Source organism: Coregonus lavaretus (assembly GCF_964263955.1).
Source record: "Coregonus lavaretus genome assembly, chromosome: 11".
Lineage (NCBI taxonomy): Eukaryota > Metazoa > Chordata > Actinopteri > Salmoniformes > Salmonidae > Coregonus > Coregonus lavaretus.
The window spans coordinates 11,431,153-11,446,998 of NC_139998.1; the positions used below are offsets into that span (position 1 = coordinate 11,431,153).

General features: G+C 43.8%; 1 protein-coding gene across 1 annotated transcript in view; it reads left to right on the plus strand.

Moving 5' to 3' along the window:
* The window catches only part of nup160 (nucleoporin 160), a 33,087-nt gene that overhangs the window by 13,166 nt on the left and 4,075 nt on the right, over nt 1-15,846 (plus strand). Inside the window, exons 10-22 of the mRNA XM_084171848.1 lie at nt 47-217; nt 383-482; nt 964-1,129; nt 1,380-1,513; nt 1,784-1,941; nt 2,125-2,261; nt 2,393-2,463; nt 2,596-2,746; nt 9,355-9,424; nt 14,250-14,348; nt 14,549-14,668; nt 15,259-15,546; nt 15,668-15,773. Coding sequence (XP_084027974.1) covers nt 47-217; nt 383-482; nt 964-1,129; nt 1,380-1,513; nt 1,784-1,941; nt 2,125-2,261; nt 2,393-2,463; nt 2,596-2,746; nt 9,355-9,424; nt 14,250-14,348; nt 14,549-14,668; nt 15,259-15,546; nt 15,668-15,773 — 1,771 coding nt within the window. The remainder of the gene's footprint in view (nt 1-46; nt 218-382; nt 483-963; nt 1,130-1,379; nt 1,514-1,783; nt 1,942-2,124; nt 2,262-2,392; nt 2,464-2,595; nt 2,747-9,354; nt 9,425-14,249; nt 14,349-14,548; nt 14,669-15,258; nt 15,547-15,667; nt 15,774-15,846) is intronic.

Genomic DNA, 15,846 nt, shown 5'->3' on the forward strand with positions numbered 1-15,846 from the left:
TTCTGCTGTGTTTCCAATATGTAGTCCTCTCTCTCCCCCGGTGTAGCTGCAGAGCAGTGTGACTGAGTTTGAGTTTAGCCAGGAAGAGTACAGGCAGCTGCAAGTGGAGTTCTGGTCCAAATTCTACGCCTGCTGTCTGCAGTACCAGGAGGCTCTGGCCACTCCGCTCGGCCTGCTGCTCAACCCACACACACACATGGTCTGTGTGCTCAAGAAGGTATGGGAAGGAGAGGCTCTCTTATACCTGTCTTGTTTATTTGATGTTTTCTGCATAGTTTCTTCAGGACCATATATTCCAAAAGGTACTAAGGGGACCCATTTTCTATTAAAAGTATTTTTCTGGATTTTCGTCAATCAGTGATTGACTGTGTGTTTATTGAAGGGCTTTGTGTCATTCCTGCTGCCCTGCTTTGCTGTGGACCACCTGTACCTGTCCTTTGATGAGTACCTGTTCTCAGAGGAGGAGACGCCTGTCACTGAAGGTAAAGACCTTTCTCCAAACCCTTTTCCTGTCTACTACTGAGCCATCTTTTTGTACTGCGGTGACGGGTCAGTTTTTTTATGTGATACAGTTGTGATGATTTGACTGTTATGTGCAGAAATAGTGCCGTGATTGGTCAAATTTGTAAGCCCTTGCATTATGCAGTATCGCGGTGGGACTGACTGGTTCTCTCATGCCTCTGTCTACTAGTTCTTTATGTATAGACCTAGTAGCCATTTTAGATCCAGAGGGCTCTTTACCCACTTGACTCACCGGGTATCTTTTTGTCAACTGTATTCAAAGTAGCCATTCTGGCTTAAAGTACCAAGTTGGTTTTGTTTCTTGTAAGGTAGACATTTTGGTTCTGTAACACCTCCCTAGACTCATCCTTTCCCCATTTGTTTGGTTATGTCTGCAATTTTGGCTCTTCAGGGCTCCCCACTGACCCCAGTTTCCCTTTTACGATGTTTCCCTATGGCCAGACCCTGAAGTTGGTCGTGACGTGCTGCAGCTGGTGCAGTGTCTGAGGTTGGTGAGTGACGCGGTGCCGGGGGACATGGCCTATGAGATGGAGAAGGCCCTGGAACATTTACAGTCACCTGAGAGGGCTGCAGAGATGGTGCTGGAGAACCTACTGGCCAATGACAAGTCAGTACTACACACAAACACACAGTTTACTTTTTGAAAATGCCTATGTACCGTCTATGGAAGTAAATTGAAAGTCAATTAATGAATTGAGAAATTCTCATTGAAAAATAATGGCCAAACTTCAATTCTCAATAATAGAATTTCAACCAACAAGCCTTCTTGACCTCCTATGGGTCATACACATTTAGGCATTGCTGTGTTATGTGGTGTTGTGTGACTGACCGTTATGCATTTTTCATTCCCATCGTAGTGAGAATGTGATCGAGGACATCCAGAACAAGCTGCAGGACATCCGTAACCCGGTGTCGGCCATGGCTGTACTGATCAGAGAGATGGACCTGGAGACTGACTCGGAGCCAGGAGGAGAGGGACCTCACACCACAGGTAAGACCTAGATCATATTATACCTACCACGCTATACCAATGTTAATATCTCAACACAGATTATCCCTACATAATGCTAAATGATGATTGTTTTATCCACCCTTACATTTTAGGGTCTATTGTTATTTGAGTAGAAACTTAAACTGAATGCTGTTTGAGCTGTCTGTGTTCAAACTGCGGTCGGACATACTTCTAAATGAAAATCATCGGAATGGTTCAAGTGTAAACTGATGTGTGTTTTTACCTGTGTCTGGCTTGTGTGTCCCCCAGCAGGCCTGTCGGTGCGTATCAGTCTGTCCCAGCTGTATGGCAGCAGTGTGGCGGTGGCTGTAATCTGTCAGGCCGTCTGCCAGATGGCCATGACCAGAGCCCTGTTCTGTAGGGACCTGCTCATACTGCAGCAGCTCTACCTACGCCTCGGAGACAATGTACGTATACACACACTGCACAATCATACATACTGCAGCATGTAAACACGTGTTACAGTATTTCTTGACATTTGGACACATACCATAACCACTTTCAGCCGTTCACATCTCCAGCTACTCCTTTGACTTAAAACGTGTGTTTGTCTCTTTGCATGCATCTCTGGGTGTGTGTGTGTTTTCCAGGTGTTCCTGGCTGGTGGGAATCAGCTGCTCCAGTTACAACAGGACCTGATCCCCCGCTCCTCTCACCTGCTCTCCTCCTACTATCTCCTCAAACACATCAGTCAGAGCCTGGCCACGGCCGTGCCCCTCGACATCATGTACGTACACACACACACACACACACACACACACATGCTATACAGATACTACAGTCAGCTTATATGAGGGCCAAATTGTAGTTTCGGATTCCTCGTAGAAAATCAAGTAACATTTTAGTTTCCTTCTCCAGAGATGCCAACCTGCAGCACCTGTCAGTCTTGGAGCTGTCTGATTCTCCAGCCCTGGCCAGCAACAGATCAGGTGTGTTTGAGGGGATCACAGCAAGGCACAAAATTCACTAATCTTGATCGCATAATGTGTAGTTATTAGAAGTCTGACTGCAACGTAGTCGATCTCAAACATGGACTAAATCCTTTCCACCTCCCCCATTAGTGTTGAGCCCTCAGACGGTGGTGGAGCTGTTCTACCAGAGCGTAGCACGGAAGGCCATCATCACCCAGATCTACTCCCAGCAGCAGAGCACGGCCCCACTCCACTGGCCCCAAATGGTCTCCAGTGTGGTCACCCTGCTGGCTCAGCAACTGTATCCTCACACGCACCGATACGCTAAGCTAGCTCTAGAGTCAATATATGCTTTAGGCAAAGCTATTCTTTTTTTTTCTTAATTCTTTTTTTGGGGGGTAGATCAGCTTTAATACTGCAGATTGTAAGTTCCATCAATGTAATTGTCTGCATCACTTCCAATCCCCCATATGTTTTTTTTCTCATATATATATCCTTTATAAAATTGGAGTAAACTAGTGAACAACAACGCTTAGGCCTCTACTTCCAGCTTATAAACTCAGCAAAAAAAGAAACGTCCTGTCACTGTCAACTGCGTTTTATTTTAAGCAAACTTAACCTGTAAATATTTGTATGAACATAAGATTCAACAACTGAGACATAAACTGAACAAGTTTCACAGACGTGATTAACAGAAATTGAATAATATGTCCCTGAACAAAGGGGGTGGTCAAAATCCAAAGTAACAGTCAGTATCTGGTGTGGCCACCAGCTGCATTAAGTACTGCAGTGCATCTCCTCCTCATGGACTGCACCAGATTTGCCAGTTCTTGCTGTGAGATGTTACCCCACTCTTCCACCAAGGCACCTGCAAGTTCCCGGACATTTCTGGGGGGAATGGCCCTAGCCCTCACCCTCCGATCCAACAGGTCCCAGATGTGCTCAATGGGATTGAGATCCGGGTTCTTCGCTGGCCATGGCAGAACACTGACATTCCTGTCTTGCAGGAAATCATGCACAGAACGAGCAGTACGGCTGGTGGCATTGTCATGCTGGAGGGTCATGTCAGGATGAGCATGCAGGAAGGGTACCACATGAGGGAGGAGGATGTCTTCCCTGTAACGCACAGCGTTGAGATTGCCTGCAACGACAACAAGCTCAGTCCGATGATGCTGTGACACCGCCCCGGACCATGACGGACCATCCGCCTCCAAATCGATCCCGCTCCAGAGTACAGGCCTCGGTGTAACGCTCATTCCTTCGACGATAAACGCGAATCCGACCATTACCCCTGATGAGACAAACCCGTGACTTGTCAGTGAAGAGCACTTTTTGCCAGTCCTGTCTGGTCCAGCAACGGTGGGTTTGTGCCCATAGGCTACAAGCCCTCAGTCCAGCCTCTCTCAGCCTATTGCGGACAGTCTGAGCTCTGATGGAGGGATTGTGCGTTCCTGGTGTAACTCGGGCAGTTGTTGTTGGCATCCTGTACCTGTCCTGCAGGTGTGATGTTCGGATGTACCGATCCTGTGCAGGTGTTGTTACACGTGGTCTGCCACTGCGAGGACGATCAGCTGTCCGTCCTGTCTCCCTGTAGGGCTGTCTTAGGCGTCTCACAGTACGGACATTGCAATTTATTGCCCTGGCCACATCTGCAGTCCTCATGCCTCCTTTCAGCATGCCTAAGGCACGTTCACGCAGGGACCCTGGGCATCTTTCTTTTGGTGTTTTTCAGAGTCAGTAGAAAGGCCTCTTTTAGTGTCCTAAGGTTTCATAACTGTGACCTTAATTGCCTACCGTCTGTAAGCTGTTAGTGTCTTAACGACCGTTCCACAGGTGCATGTTCATTAATTGTTTATGGTTCATTGAACAAGCCTGGGAAACAGTGTTTAAATCCTTTACAATGAAGATCTGTGAAGTTATTTGGATTTTTACAAATTATCTTTGAAAGACAGGGTCCTGAAAAAGAGACGTTTCTTTTTTTGCTGAGTTTACATACTATATACATTTTATGGACACAGTCAATTTTACAATAATTATATTTTGTTTGTTTTCACTCCTGAACTTCCTCTACCCTCAACCTCTCTGATCATTTTCATGATGTCCATCCAGTTTGCTTCTATATGCCATATCTTTCTAACTGTTTCACACAAGATCTCAACCTATATACTTATTATGGACACGGTATGCTTTACATTAGTTATCTTGTTGTTATTAGTCCCATCCTTCAGCTCCATTCAACACCTCCCATCTATCTCTTAACACCATCCATATTGGATTTCTATTTGCCATATATTTTAACTGTACTGTGATGTTTCACAAAAGTTCTGAACCCTTCTATTCTCATTGCTATTTTTATCCTCAAAAACAGCTGAGCTAGACCAGAGTTGATATGCTTTGTGCTAGGTTTTTCTTATATTTCACAGGCATTAGCATACGCTAGGCAAGTTTTGACTAACCTTTATGAGTTGCAGTGAGGTGTACTGTAGAGTGCCTTCGGAAAGTATTCAGACCCCTTTCCACATTTTGTTACGTTACAGCCTTATTCTAAAATTGATTAAATGTTTTTTTTCTTCATCTACACACAATACCCCATAATGACAAAGCAAAAACAGGTTAAAAAAAAGATATACACACACAGTGAGGGGGAAAAAGTATTTGATCCCCTGCTGATTTTGTACGTTTGCCCACTGACAAAGAAATGATCAGTGTATCATTTTAATGGTAGGTTTATTTGAACAGTGAGAGACAGAATAACAACAAAAAAATCCAGAAAAACGCATGTCAAAAATGTTATAAATTTGAAATGCATTTTAATGAGGGAAATAAGTATTTGACACCTCTGCAAAACATGACTTAGTACTTGGTGGCAAAACCCTTGTTGGCAATCAGAGGTCAGACGTTTCTTGTAGTTGGCCACCAGGTTTGCACACATCTCAGGAGGGATTTTGTTCCACTCCTCTTTGCAGATCTTCTCCAAGTCATTAAGGTTTCGAGGCTGACGTTTGGCAACTCGAACCTTCAGCTCCCTCCACAGATTTTCTATGGGATTAAGGTCTGGAGACTGGCTAGGCCACTCCAGGACCTTAATGTGCTTCTTCTTGAGCCACTCCTTTGTTGCCTTGGCTGTGTGTTTTGGGTCATTGTCATGCTGGAATACTCATCCACGACCCATTTTCAATGCCCTGGCTGAGGGAAGGAGGTTCTCACCCAAGATTTGACGGTACATGGCGCCGTCCATCGTCCCTTTGATGCGGTGAAGTTGTCCTGTCCCCTTAGCAGAAAAACACCCCCAAAGCATAATGTTTCCATCTCAATGTTTGACGGTGGGGATGGTGTTCTTGGGATCATAGGCAGCATTCCTCCTCCAAACACGGCGAGTTGAGTTGATGCCAAAGAGCTTGGTTTTGGTCTCATCTGACCACTACACTTTCACCCAGTTCTCCTCTGAATCATTCAGATGTTCATTGGCAAACTTCAGACGAGCATGTACAGTGGGGATAAAAAGTATTTAGTCAGCCACCAATTGTGCAAGTTCTCCCACTTAAAAAGATGAGAGGCCTGTAATTTTCATCATAGGTACACGTCAACTATGACAGACAAATTGAGAAAAAGAAATCCAGAAAATCACATTGTAGGATTTTTAATGAATTTATTTGCAAATTATGGTGGAAAATAAGTATTTGGTCACCTACAAACAAGCAAGATTTCTGGCTCTCACAGACCTGTAACTTATTTTTTAAGAGGCTCCTCTGTCCTCCACTCATTACCTGTATTAATGGCACATGTTTGAACTTGTTATCAGTATAAAAGACACCTGTCCACAACCTCAAACAGTCACACTCCAAACTCTACTATGGCCAAGACCAAAGAGCTGTCAAATGACACCAGAAACAAAATTGTAGACCTGCACCAGGCTGGGAAGACTGAATCTGCAATAGGTAAGCAGCTTGGTTTGAAGAAATCAACTGTGGGAGCAATTATTAAGAAATGGAAGACATACAAGACCACTGATAATCTCCCTCGATCTGGGGCTCCACGCAAGATCTTACCCCGTGGGGTCAAAATTATCACAAGAACGGTGAGCAAAAATCCCAGAACCACACGGGGGGACCTAGTGAATGACCTGCAGAGAGCTGGGACCAAAGTAACAAAGCCTACCATCAGTAACACACTACGCCGCCAGGGACTCAAATCCTGCATTGCCAGATGTGTCCCCCTGCTTAAGCCAGTACATGTCCAGGCCCGTCTGAAGAGTGCATTTGGATGATCTAGAAGAGGATTGGGAGAATGTCATATGGTCAGATGAAACCAAAATAGAACTTTTTGGTAAAAACTCAACTCGTCGTGTTTGGAGGACAAAGAATGCTGAGTTGCATCCAAAGAACACCATACCTACTGTGAAGCCTGGGGGTGGAAACAACATGCTTTGGGGCTGTTTTTCTGCAAAGGGACCAGGACAACTGATCCGTGTAAAGGAAAGAATGAATTGGGCCATGTATCGTGAGATTTTGAGTGAAAACCTCCTTCCATCAGCAAGGGCATTGAAGATGAAACGTGGCTGGGTCTTTCAGCATGACAATGATCCCAAACACACCTCCCGGGCAACGAAGGAGTGGCTTCGTAAGAAGCATTTCAAGGTCCTGGAGTGGCCTAGCCAGTCTCCAGATCTCAACCCCATATAAAATCTTTGGAGGGAGTTGAAAGTCTGTGTTGCCCAGCGACAGCCCCAAAACATCACTGCTCTAGAGGAGATCTGCATGGAGGAATAGGCCAAAATACCAGCAACAGTGTGTGAAAACCTTGTGAAAACGTTTGACCTGTGTCATTGCCAACAAAGGGTATATAACAAAGTATTGAGAAACTTTTGTTATTGACCAAATACTTATTTTCCACCATAATTTGCAAATAAATTCATTAAAAATCCTACAATGTGATTTTCTGGAATTTTTTTTCTCATTTTGTCTGTCATAGTTGACGTGTACCTATGATGAAAATTACAGGCCTCTCTCATCTTTTTAAGTGGGAGAACTTGCACAATTGGTGGCTGACTAAATACTTTTTTTCCCCACTGTATATGTGCTTTCTTGAGCAGGGGGACATTGCGTTCTCATGATCATTGCAACTCCACGAGGTGAGATCTTGCATGGAGCCCCAGGCCGAGGGAGATTGACAGTTCTTTTGTATTTCTTCCATTTGCGAATAATCGCACCAACTGTTGTCACCTTCTCACCAAGCTGCTTGGCGATGGTCTTGTAGCCCATTCCAGCCTTGTGTAGGTCTACAATCTTGTCCCTGACATCCTTGGAGAGCTCTTTGGTCTTGGCCATGGTGGAGAGTTTGGAATCTGATTGCTTCTGGACAGGTGTCTTTTATACAGGGGTGTGCTCCTCACTGTGTGTGTGTGTGTGTGTGTATATATATATATATATATATATATATATATCTCAATTGTACGTAAGTATTCAGACCCTTTACTCAGTACTTTGTTGAAGCACCTTTGGCAGCGATTTACAGCATTGTCTTCTTGGGTATGACGCTACAAGTTTGGCACACCTGTATTTGGGAAGTTTCTCCCATTATTCTTTGCAGATCCTCTCAAGCTCTGTCAGGTTGGATGGGGAGTGTTGCTGCACAGCTATTTTCAGGTCTCTCCAGAGATGTTTTTTTTGGGTTCAAGTCCAGGCTCTGGCTGGGCCACTCAAGGACATTCAGAGACTTGTCCCAAAGCCACTCCTGCGTTGTCTTGGCTGTGTTCTTCTGTTGTTGTTGTCCTGTTGGAAGGTGAACATTCACCACAGTCTGGGTTCCTGAGCACTCTGGAGCAGGTTTTCATCAAGGATCGCTCTACTGTTCTCCGTTCATCTTTGCCTCGATCCTGACTAGTCTCCCAGTCCCTGCCGTTGAAAAACATCCTCACAGCATGATGCTGCCACCATGCTTCACCGTAGGGATGGTGCCAGGTTTCCTCCAGACGTGACGCTTGGCATTCAGGCTAAAGAGTTCAATCTTGGTTTCATCAGACCAGAGAATATTGTTTCTCATGGTCTGAGAGTCTTTAGGTGCCTTTCGGCAAACTCCAAGCGGGCTGTCATGTGCCTTACTGAGGAGTGGCTTCCATCTGGCCACTATTATAAAGGCCTGATTGGTGTAGTGCTGCAGAGATGGTTGTCCTTCTGGAAGGTTCTCCCATCTCCACAGAGGAACTCTAGAGCTCTGTCAGAGTGACCATCGGGTTCTTGGTCACCTCAGTGACCAATAACCTTCTTCCCCGATTGCTCAGTTTGGCCAAGCGGTGGTTCCAAACTTCTTCCATTTAAGCATGATGGAGGCCACTGTGTTCTTGGGGACCTTCAATGATGCAGACATTTTTTGTTACCCTTCCCCAGATCTGTGCCTCGACGCAATCCTGTCCCCTGAGCTCTTCGGACAATTTCTTCGACCTCATGGCTTGGTTTTTGCTCTGACATGCACTGTCAACTGTGGGACCTTATCTAGACAGGTGTGTGTGCCTTTCCAAATCATGTCCAATCAATTGAATTTACCACAGATGAACTCCAAGTTGTAGAAACATCTCAAGGATGATCTATGGAAACCGGATGCACTTGAGCTCAATTTCGAGTCTCATAGCAAAGGGTCTGACTACTTATGTGAATAAGGTATTTGTGATTATTTTTTTTGGCTGAATAAATTTGCAAACATGTATAAAAAATGTTTTCACTTTGTATAAAAAATGTTTTCACTTTGTCATTATGGGGTATTATGTGTAGATTGCAAAAATGTGTATATATATATATTAATACATTTTAGAATAAGGCTGTAACAAAATGTGGAAAAAGTCAACTGGTCTGAATACTTTCCGAAGGCACTGTATATTATGGAAAAAGTTGTCCCTCAACACTATCTCTCTAGTTGGCCTAACAATCCAGGCTTCCAGTTCCCTGAATGTCTGATGGGCAACTGCCAGTACACACAACTACAGGTGAGACACTTCCCACAGACTCAGCGACCCTCTCACATAATATACTGAACAAAAACATAAATGCAAAATGCAACTATTTCAAAGGTTTTACAGTTCATATAAGGATATCAGTCAATTAAAATAAATAAATTAGGCCCAAATCTATGGATTTCACTGGGAATACAGATATGCATCTGTTGTGACCACCATTTGCCCCATGCAGTGTGACACATCTCCTTCGCGTAGTTGATCAGGCTGTTAATTGTGGAATGTTGTCCCACTCCTCTTCAATGGCTGTGCGAAGTTGCTGGATATTGGCGGCTACTTGAACACGCTGTCGTTCACATTGCTCCAGAGCATCCCAAACTGCCCAATGGGTGACATGTCTAGTGAGTATGCAGGCAATGGAAGAACAGTGACATTTTCTGTTTCCCCACACGACGCCATACGTTGTCTGCCATCTGCCCGGTACTGTTGAAAACGGGATTCATCCGGGAATAGCACACTGCCAGTGGCCATCGAAAGTGCGCATTTGCCCACTGAAGTAATTTTAGACGCAGAACTGCAGTCCGGTCATGACCCTGTTGAGGACGACGAGCACGCAGATGAGCTTCCTTTAGTTGGTTTCTGAAAGTTTGTGCAGAAATTATTCGGTTGTGCAAACCCACAGTTTCATCAGCTGTCCGGGTGGCTGGTCTCAGATGATCCCGCAGGTGAAGAAACCGGATGTGGAGGTCCTGGGCTGGCGTGGTTACACGTGGTCTGCGGTTGTGAGGCCGGTTGGACTTACTGCCAAATTCTCTAAAACTATGTTGGAGGCGGCTTATGGTAGAGAAATTAACATTCAATTATTTGGCGAAAGCTCTGGTGCACATTCCTGCAGTCAGAATGCCAGTTGCATGCTCCCTCAACTTGAGACATCTGTGGCATTGTGTTGTGTGACACAACTGCACATTTTAGTTGGCCTTTTATTGTCCCCAACACAAGGTGCACCTGTGTAATGATCATGCTATTTAATCAGCTTCTTGATATGCCACACCTGTTAGGTGGATGGATTATGGCAAAGGAGAAATGCACACTAACAGGGATGTAAACACATTTCTGTTATCTCTTATTTCAGCTCATGAAACATGGAACCAACACATACATGTTGCGGTTATATTTTTGTTAAGTGTAGTTATGTATGTTAGGTTGTCGTTTTTTCCCCCGACTGCCAGTTTCCCAATTCGAACAATAAAGATGTACAGTACCAATCAAAAGTTTGGACACACCTACTCATTCAAGGGTTTTTCTTTATTTTTACTATTTTCTACATTGTAGAATAATAGTGAAGACATCAAAACTATGAAATAATACATATGGAATAATGTGGTAACCAAAAAGGTGTTAAACAAATCGATGTTTTATATTTGAGATTTTTCAAAGTAGCCACCCTTTGCCTTGATGACAGCTTTGCAGACTTTGGCATTCTCTCAACCAGCTTCACCTGGAATGCTTTTCCAACAGTCTTGAAGGAGTTCCCACATATGCTGAGCATTTGTTGGCTGCTTTTCCTTCACTCTGTGGTCCAACTCATCCCAAACTATCTGAATTGGGTTGAGGTCGGGTGATTGTGGAGGCCTTGTCATCTGACGCAGCACTCCATCACACTCCTTCTTGGTCAAATAGCCCTTACACAGCCTGGAGGTGTGTTGGGTCATTTGTCCTGTTGAAAAACAAATGATAGTCCCACTAAGCACAAACCAGATGGGATGGCGTATCGCTGCAGAATGCTGTGGTATCCATGCTGGTTATGTGTGCCTTGAATTCTAAATAAATCACAGACAGTATCACCAGCAAAGCACCATCACACCACCTCCATGCTTCACGGTGGGAACCACACATGCAGAGATCATCCATTCACCTACTCTGCATCTCACCACTTCTTCTTATTGGTGTCCTTTTAGTAGTGGTTTCTTTGCAGCATTTCGACTGAAGGCCTGATTTCACGCAGCCTCCTCTGAACAGTTGATGTTGAGATGTGTTTGTTACTTGAACTCTGAAGCATTTATTTGGGCTGCAATTTCTGAGGCTGGTAACTAATTAACTTTTTCTCTGCAGCAGAGGTAACTCTGGGTCTTCCTATCCTGTGGTGGTCCTCATGAGAGCCAGTTTCATCATAGCACTTGATGGTTTTTGCAACTGCACTTGAAGAAACTTTCAAAGTTCTTAATTTTCCGTATTGACTGACCTTCATGTCTTAAAGTAATGATGGACTGTCGTTTCTCTTTGCTTATTTGAGCTGTTCTTGCCATAATATGGACTTGGGCTTTTACCAAATAGGGCCATCTTCTGTATACCCCCCCTACCTTGTCACAAAACAACTGATTGGCTCAAACGCATTAAGAAGGAAAGAGATTCCACAAACTAACTTTTAACAAGGCACACCTGTTAATTGTGTCGTGATGTGACTTTAACATTCATCTGAAGACTTATCTCTAACTATGTTTAATTGTTACCCAATTTAAATTAATCATGTAACAATTAACTCATTAGGATCTGGGGCACCACGAGAGCAGTTCTTTAAAGAGTTACCATCTCCCGACTTAACAGGTCTTTAGCTATCACATCTATAAACAGTAAATGTATTAATCATAACTTCGTATCATATCATTCTGAACGTCGCAACCTCCTTGCATCCGCAAACCCGAGCCTAACTTATGATTCAGTACTACACATTGGTTTATTTATTTACTAGCTAATTAAATGGGAACACAGGATAAACATACACACACACACTGCACCGGTTATTGACTGGAGAAAACAGGTCCCTAGCGGAATGACAACATACCTTGTTGTTAAAAAGAGGAGATGGAGAGGAAGAAAGAGCGGGACAGAGACACTTAACCTCGATACATTCAGAAACTACTCTCACCTACAGTAATTACATACTTGGCACACGAACCGCCGCCCGCTTTGAGTAAGAAATCATGAATGTATTTACGTGAAATGTCTTAGTTCGCCGGGGATCTCTCGGTGATTCGGGCCACCCAGGAAAGGGAATTGGGCCTTCTCGCGGCACGCTTGTAAGGCTTTGTTTGTCCAACCAGTTTCTAACAAGTCTGCTCCTGTTGTTCTCTTCGTAGTTGTCCGGTCTCCGATGACTTGTCGTGTAGTCCTGAACAGAACTACAGAGATTATTTTCCTTGCTTCTTTGAAGATAGGCTAGCCAGCTGCATCGATGATTCCCAGTGACCTTTCCTCACGTTTGATATTAAAAATATTGTACCAGTATTCGCTTTAGAACGTGTTAGCGTTTCGGTGGGAGAAGTCTGTGGAAACAAAGGCACATTCCTCTGGTAAACATTGGAGAGGGAGACCTGAATCTTCACTCCTTCATTTACAACCGGGCGTGAGGTGTCAACCCCCCACCAGTTCCCTCCTCCCCCCCCTCCACGGGTGAGAGGGTCTGGTTGAAGTTATTCATTGCAAACCTTATCTGACCTATTTGGATCCTTACTGGATAGTCATGACAATTTAAATGCATTCCAGGTGACTACCTAGTGAAGCTGGTTGAGAGAATGCCAAGAGTGTGCAAAGCTGTCATCAACGCAAAGGGGTGGCTACTTTGAAGAATCTCAAATATAAAATATATTTTGATTAGTTTAACACTTTTTTTCTTTTTTTTTTTTTTTCTTTTTTTTTTGGTGGTTACTACATGATTCCGTATGTGTTAGTTCATAGTTTTGATGTCTTTTATTCTACAATGTAGAAACTAGTAAAAATAAAGAAAAACCCTAGAATGAATAGGTGTGTCCAAACTTTTGACTGGACTGAATGCATTGATTGAATCTCAAAGCAGATTTAACCTCTACGGGATCGGTGTCCCGTATTCGGGACGGTTGAGCTAATGTGATTAGCATGACTGTTGTAAGTTACAGCAAACTTTCCAGGACATAGACATGTCTAATATGGGCAGAAAGCTTAAATTCTTGTTAATCTAACTGTGCTGTCCAATTTACTGTAGCTATTACAGTGAAAAAAGACAATGCTATTGTTTGAGGAGAGTGCACAACAACAAACTTATCACGGCAACTGGTTTGATACATTCACCTCTGAAGGTAAATAATGTACTTACATTCAGTAATCTTGCTCTGTTTTGTCATCCTAAGGGTCCCAGAGATAAAATATAGCATAGTTTTGTTTGATAAAATCAATGTTTATATTCAAATGAAGGAACTTGGTTCTACAGATTGAACCCCTGCTGTCTGTCTCCACACCCACCCTGCCCGGCCATCTAGATGTGTGAAAGTTAGTGTAAAGCTAATGATCATGTATGACATTCCTGGGAGTGTGTAGACTTACCTTTTGTATTACCGTTTTTGTATGTTCTCTATAGTTATGTACTTGAAAATGTATCAATTGACCAATTCGGCACATTTGGGCAGACTTGATACAAAATAGTCCAGTATTGCAATGCTTCACTGGATCAAACTGAAACTTTGCACAGACACTGCTGCCATCTAGTGGGCAACATCTAAACTGCAATATTATATTGTGGCATTTCTCTTGCATTTCAAAGATGATGGAACAAAAAAAAAACATGTTTTTTGGTTTGTATTATCTTTTACCAGATCTAATGTGTTATTCTCCTACATTTCATTTCACATTTCCACAAACTTCCAAGTGTTTCCTTTCAAATGGTATCAAGAATATGCATATCCTTGCTTCAGGTGCTGAGCTACAGGCAGTTAGATTTTAGGCGAAAATTGAAAAAAGGGGTCCGATCCTTAAGAGGTTAATGAAAAATCCAACTAATGCATTTGAAATAGAATCCATTCTCACGCTCTCCTTTCTATCTCTCCAGGAGTATGTGCGTCTCATCGGGCCCTGGTGTCAGGTGAACGTGGGCTCCTGCCGCTTCATGCTGGGCCAGTGTTACCTGGCCAACGGAGAGGGACAGAAGGTGTGTATTTCTTTTAGTGCATTTGAGCATACCATTCTGAAATAACTTTATTGGAGGTTGTTTCTGTAGTTCTAAGGGCTGTAACTGTATCCTATGATTGATTCAACCCGTAGCATCAGTGCTTACTGTATCTGTTGTGTTCTAATCTCAATCATGTTTGTAGCCATGTGTTTTGACCCCCTGTCATTTTGTTTCACCAGGCACTGCAGTGTTTTCAGGAGGCAGCGACGGAGGTGGAGAAGGAGGAGTTTCTGCTGAGATTGACAGGAGCTGAAGAGGAGGAGGCTGCAGACGCCTCAAGACTACAGTACTACAACAAGGTTACTATGGATTAGTGTTGCACGGTATACTGAAACTTCGGTACTTTTTCGATACTAGAACATAAAAGGTTCGGTACAAGTATTTTTTTGTTGCTTCTGTCATGTGTCTTATGGATCAAGTCTGTATCAGCGATGTCCCCCTTATAGCATGAGCGCGTCATGCCTGCTCCACTTAATCTGCACTGGGAGTCTGGGCTGCATCATGTTACCTCCCCTCATGCTGCACAGAAGTTAACACACTTGAATAATGCGACACGGCATGTTGAAATTGTTTTGTAAAAGTAATTAACAATGTCCATACAAGCTAGGACACTTTACAATTCAAGAAGATAACAGTAGCTTCCAGCTTTGTAGGCTAACTGTCCTTGCTAGCTTACAGCTAAAGCTAACATCAATTCACTACCCCTAGTACCTTGTTTGTGATAATATGCAAACCATAATGCAAAATATGCTGATTTCAAAGCTAATATGCCTTCGGTATCGAAACAAAATTCTGGTATCGTGACAACGCTACTATTGATTGGAAACCCTTCTCTTTGATACACCAATGTGGATATGTGTGCAGGTTTAATTTAGTGTGTGTGTATTAGGTGCTGCGGTTACTGGAGGATGTTGGTCTACCAGAGCTGGTCATCCATCTAGCCACTCTGGCCATAACGGAGGCCGTCAACGACCCCAGGAGTCAGGCTGCCCTGTGGACCCGCATCTTCAAGCACCACCTGGACCTGGGACACAACAGCCAAGCCTACGAAGCCCTCACACAAAACCCTGACTCAGGCAGGCAGTTGGACTGTCTGCGTCAGCTGGTGGTGGTTCTTTGTGAACGCTCCCAACTTCAGGACCTGGTCCAGTTCTCCTACGTCAACCTGCACGACGAGGTACACACACACTTTCTCTTTACATTTGGTTAGAGGCCAGTAGATCACATTATAGACACGCTAGATAATTATATTAGATCAACGTTTTTGACCCTCCCCTTGTGTCCTTCTCTGGCTGCAGGTGGTGAGCATCATAGAGTCCAGAGCCAGAGCAGTGGACCTGATGTCCCACAACTACTACGAGCTGCTCTACGCCTTCCACATCAACAGACACAACTACAGGAAAGGTAAGAGGAGCCTGGGACTCTTTCTTTCAGCTAGTAGCTGTTTGAAAAGGAAGGTGATGGTATTTATTTTTAA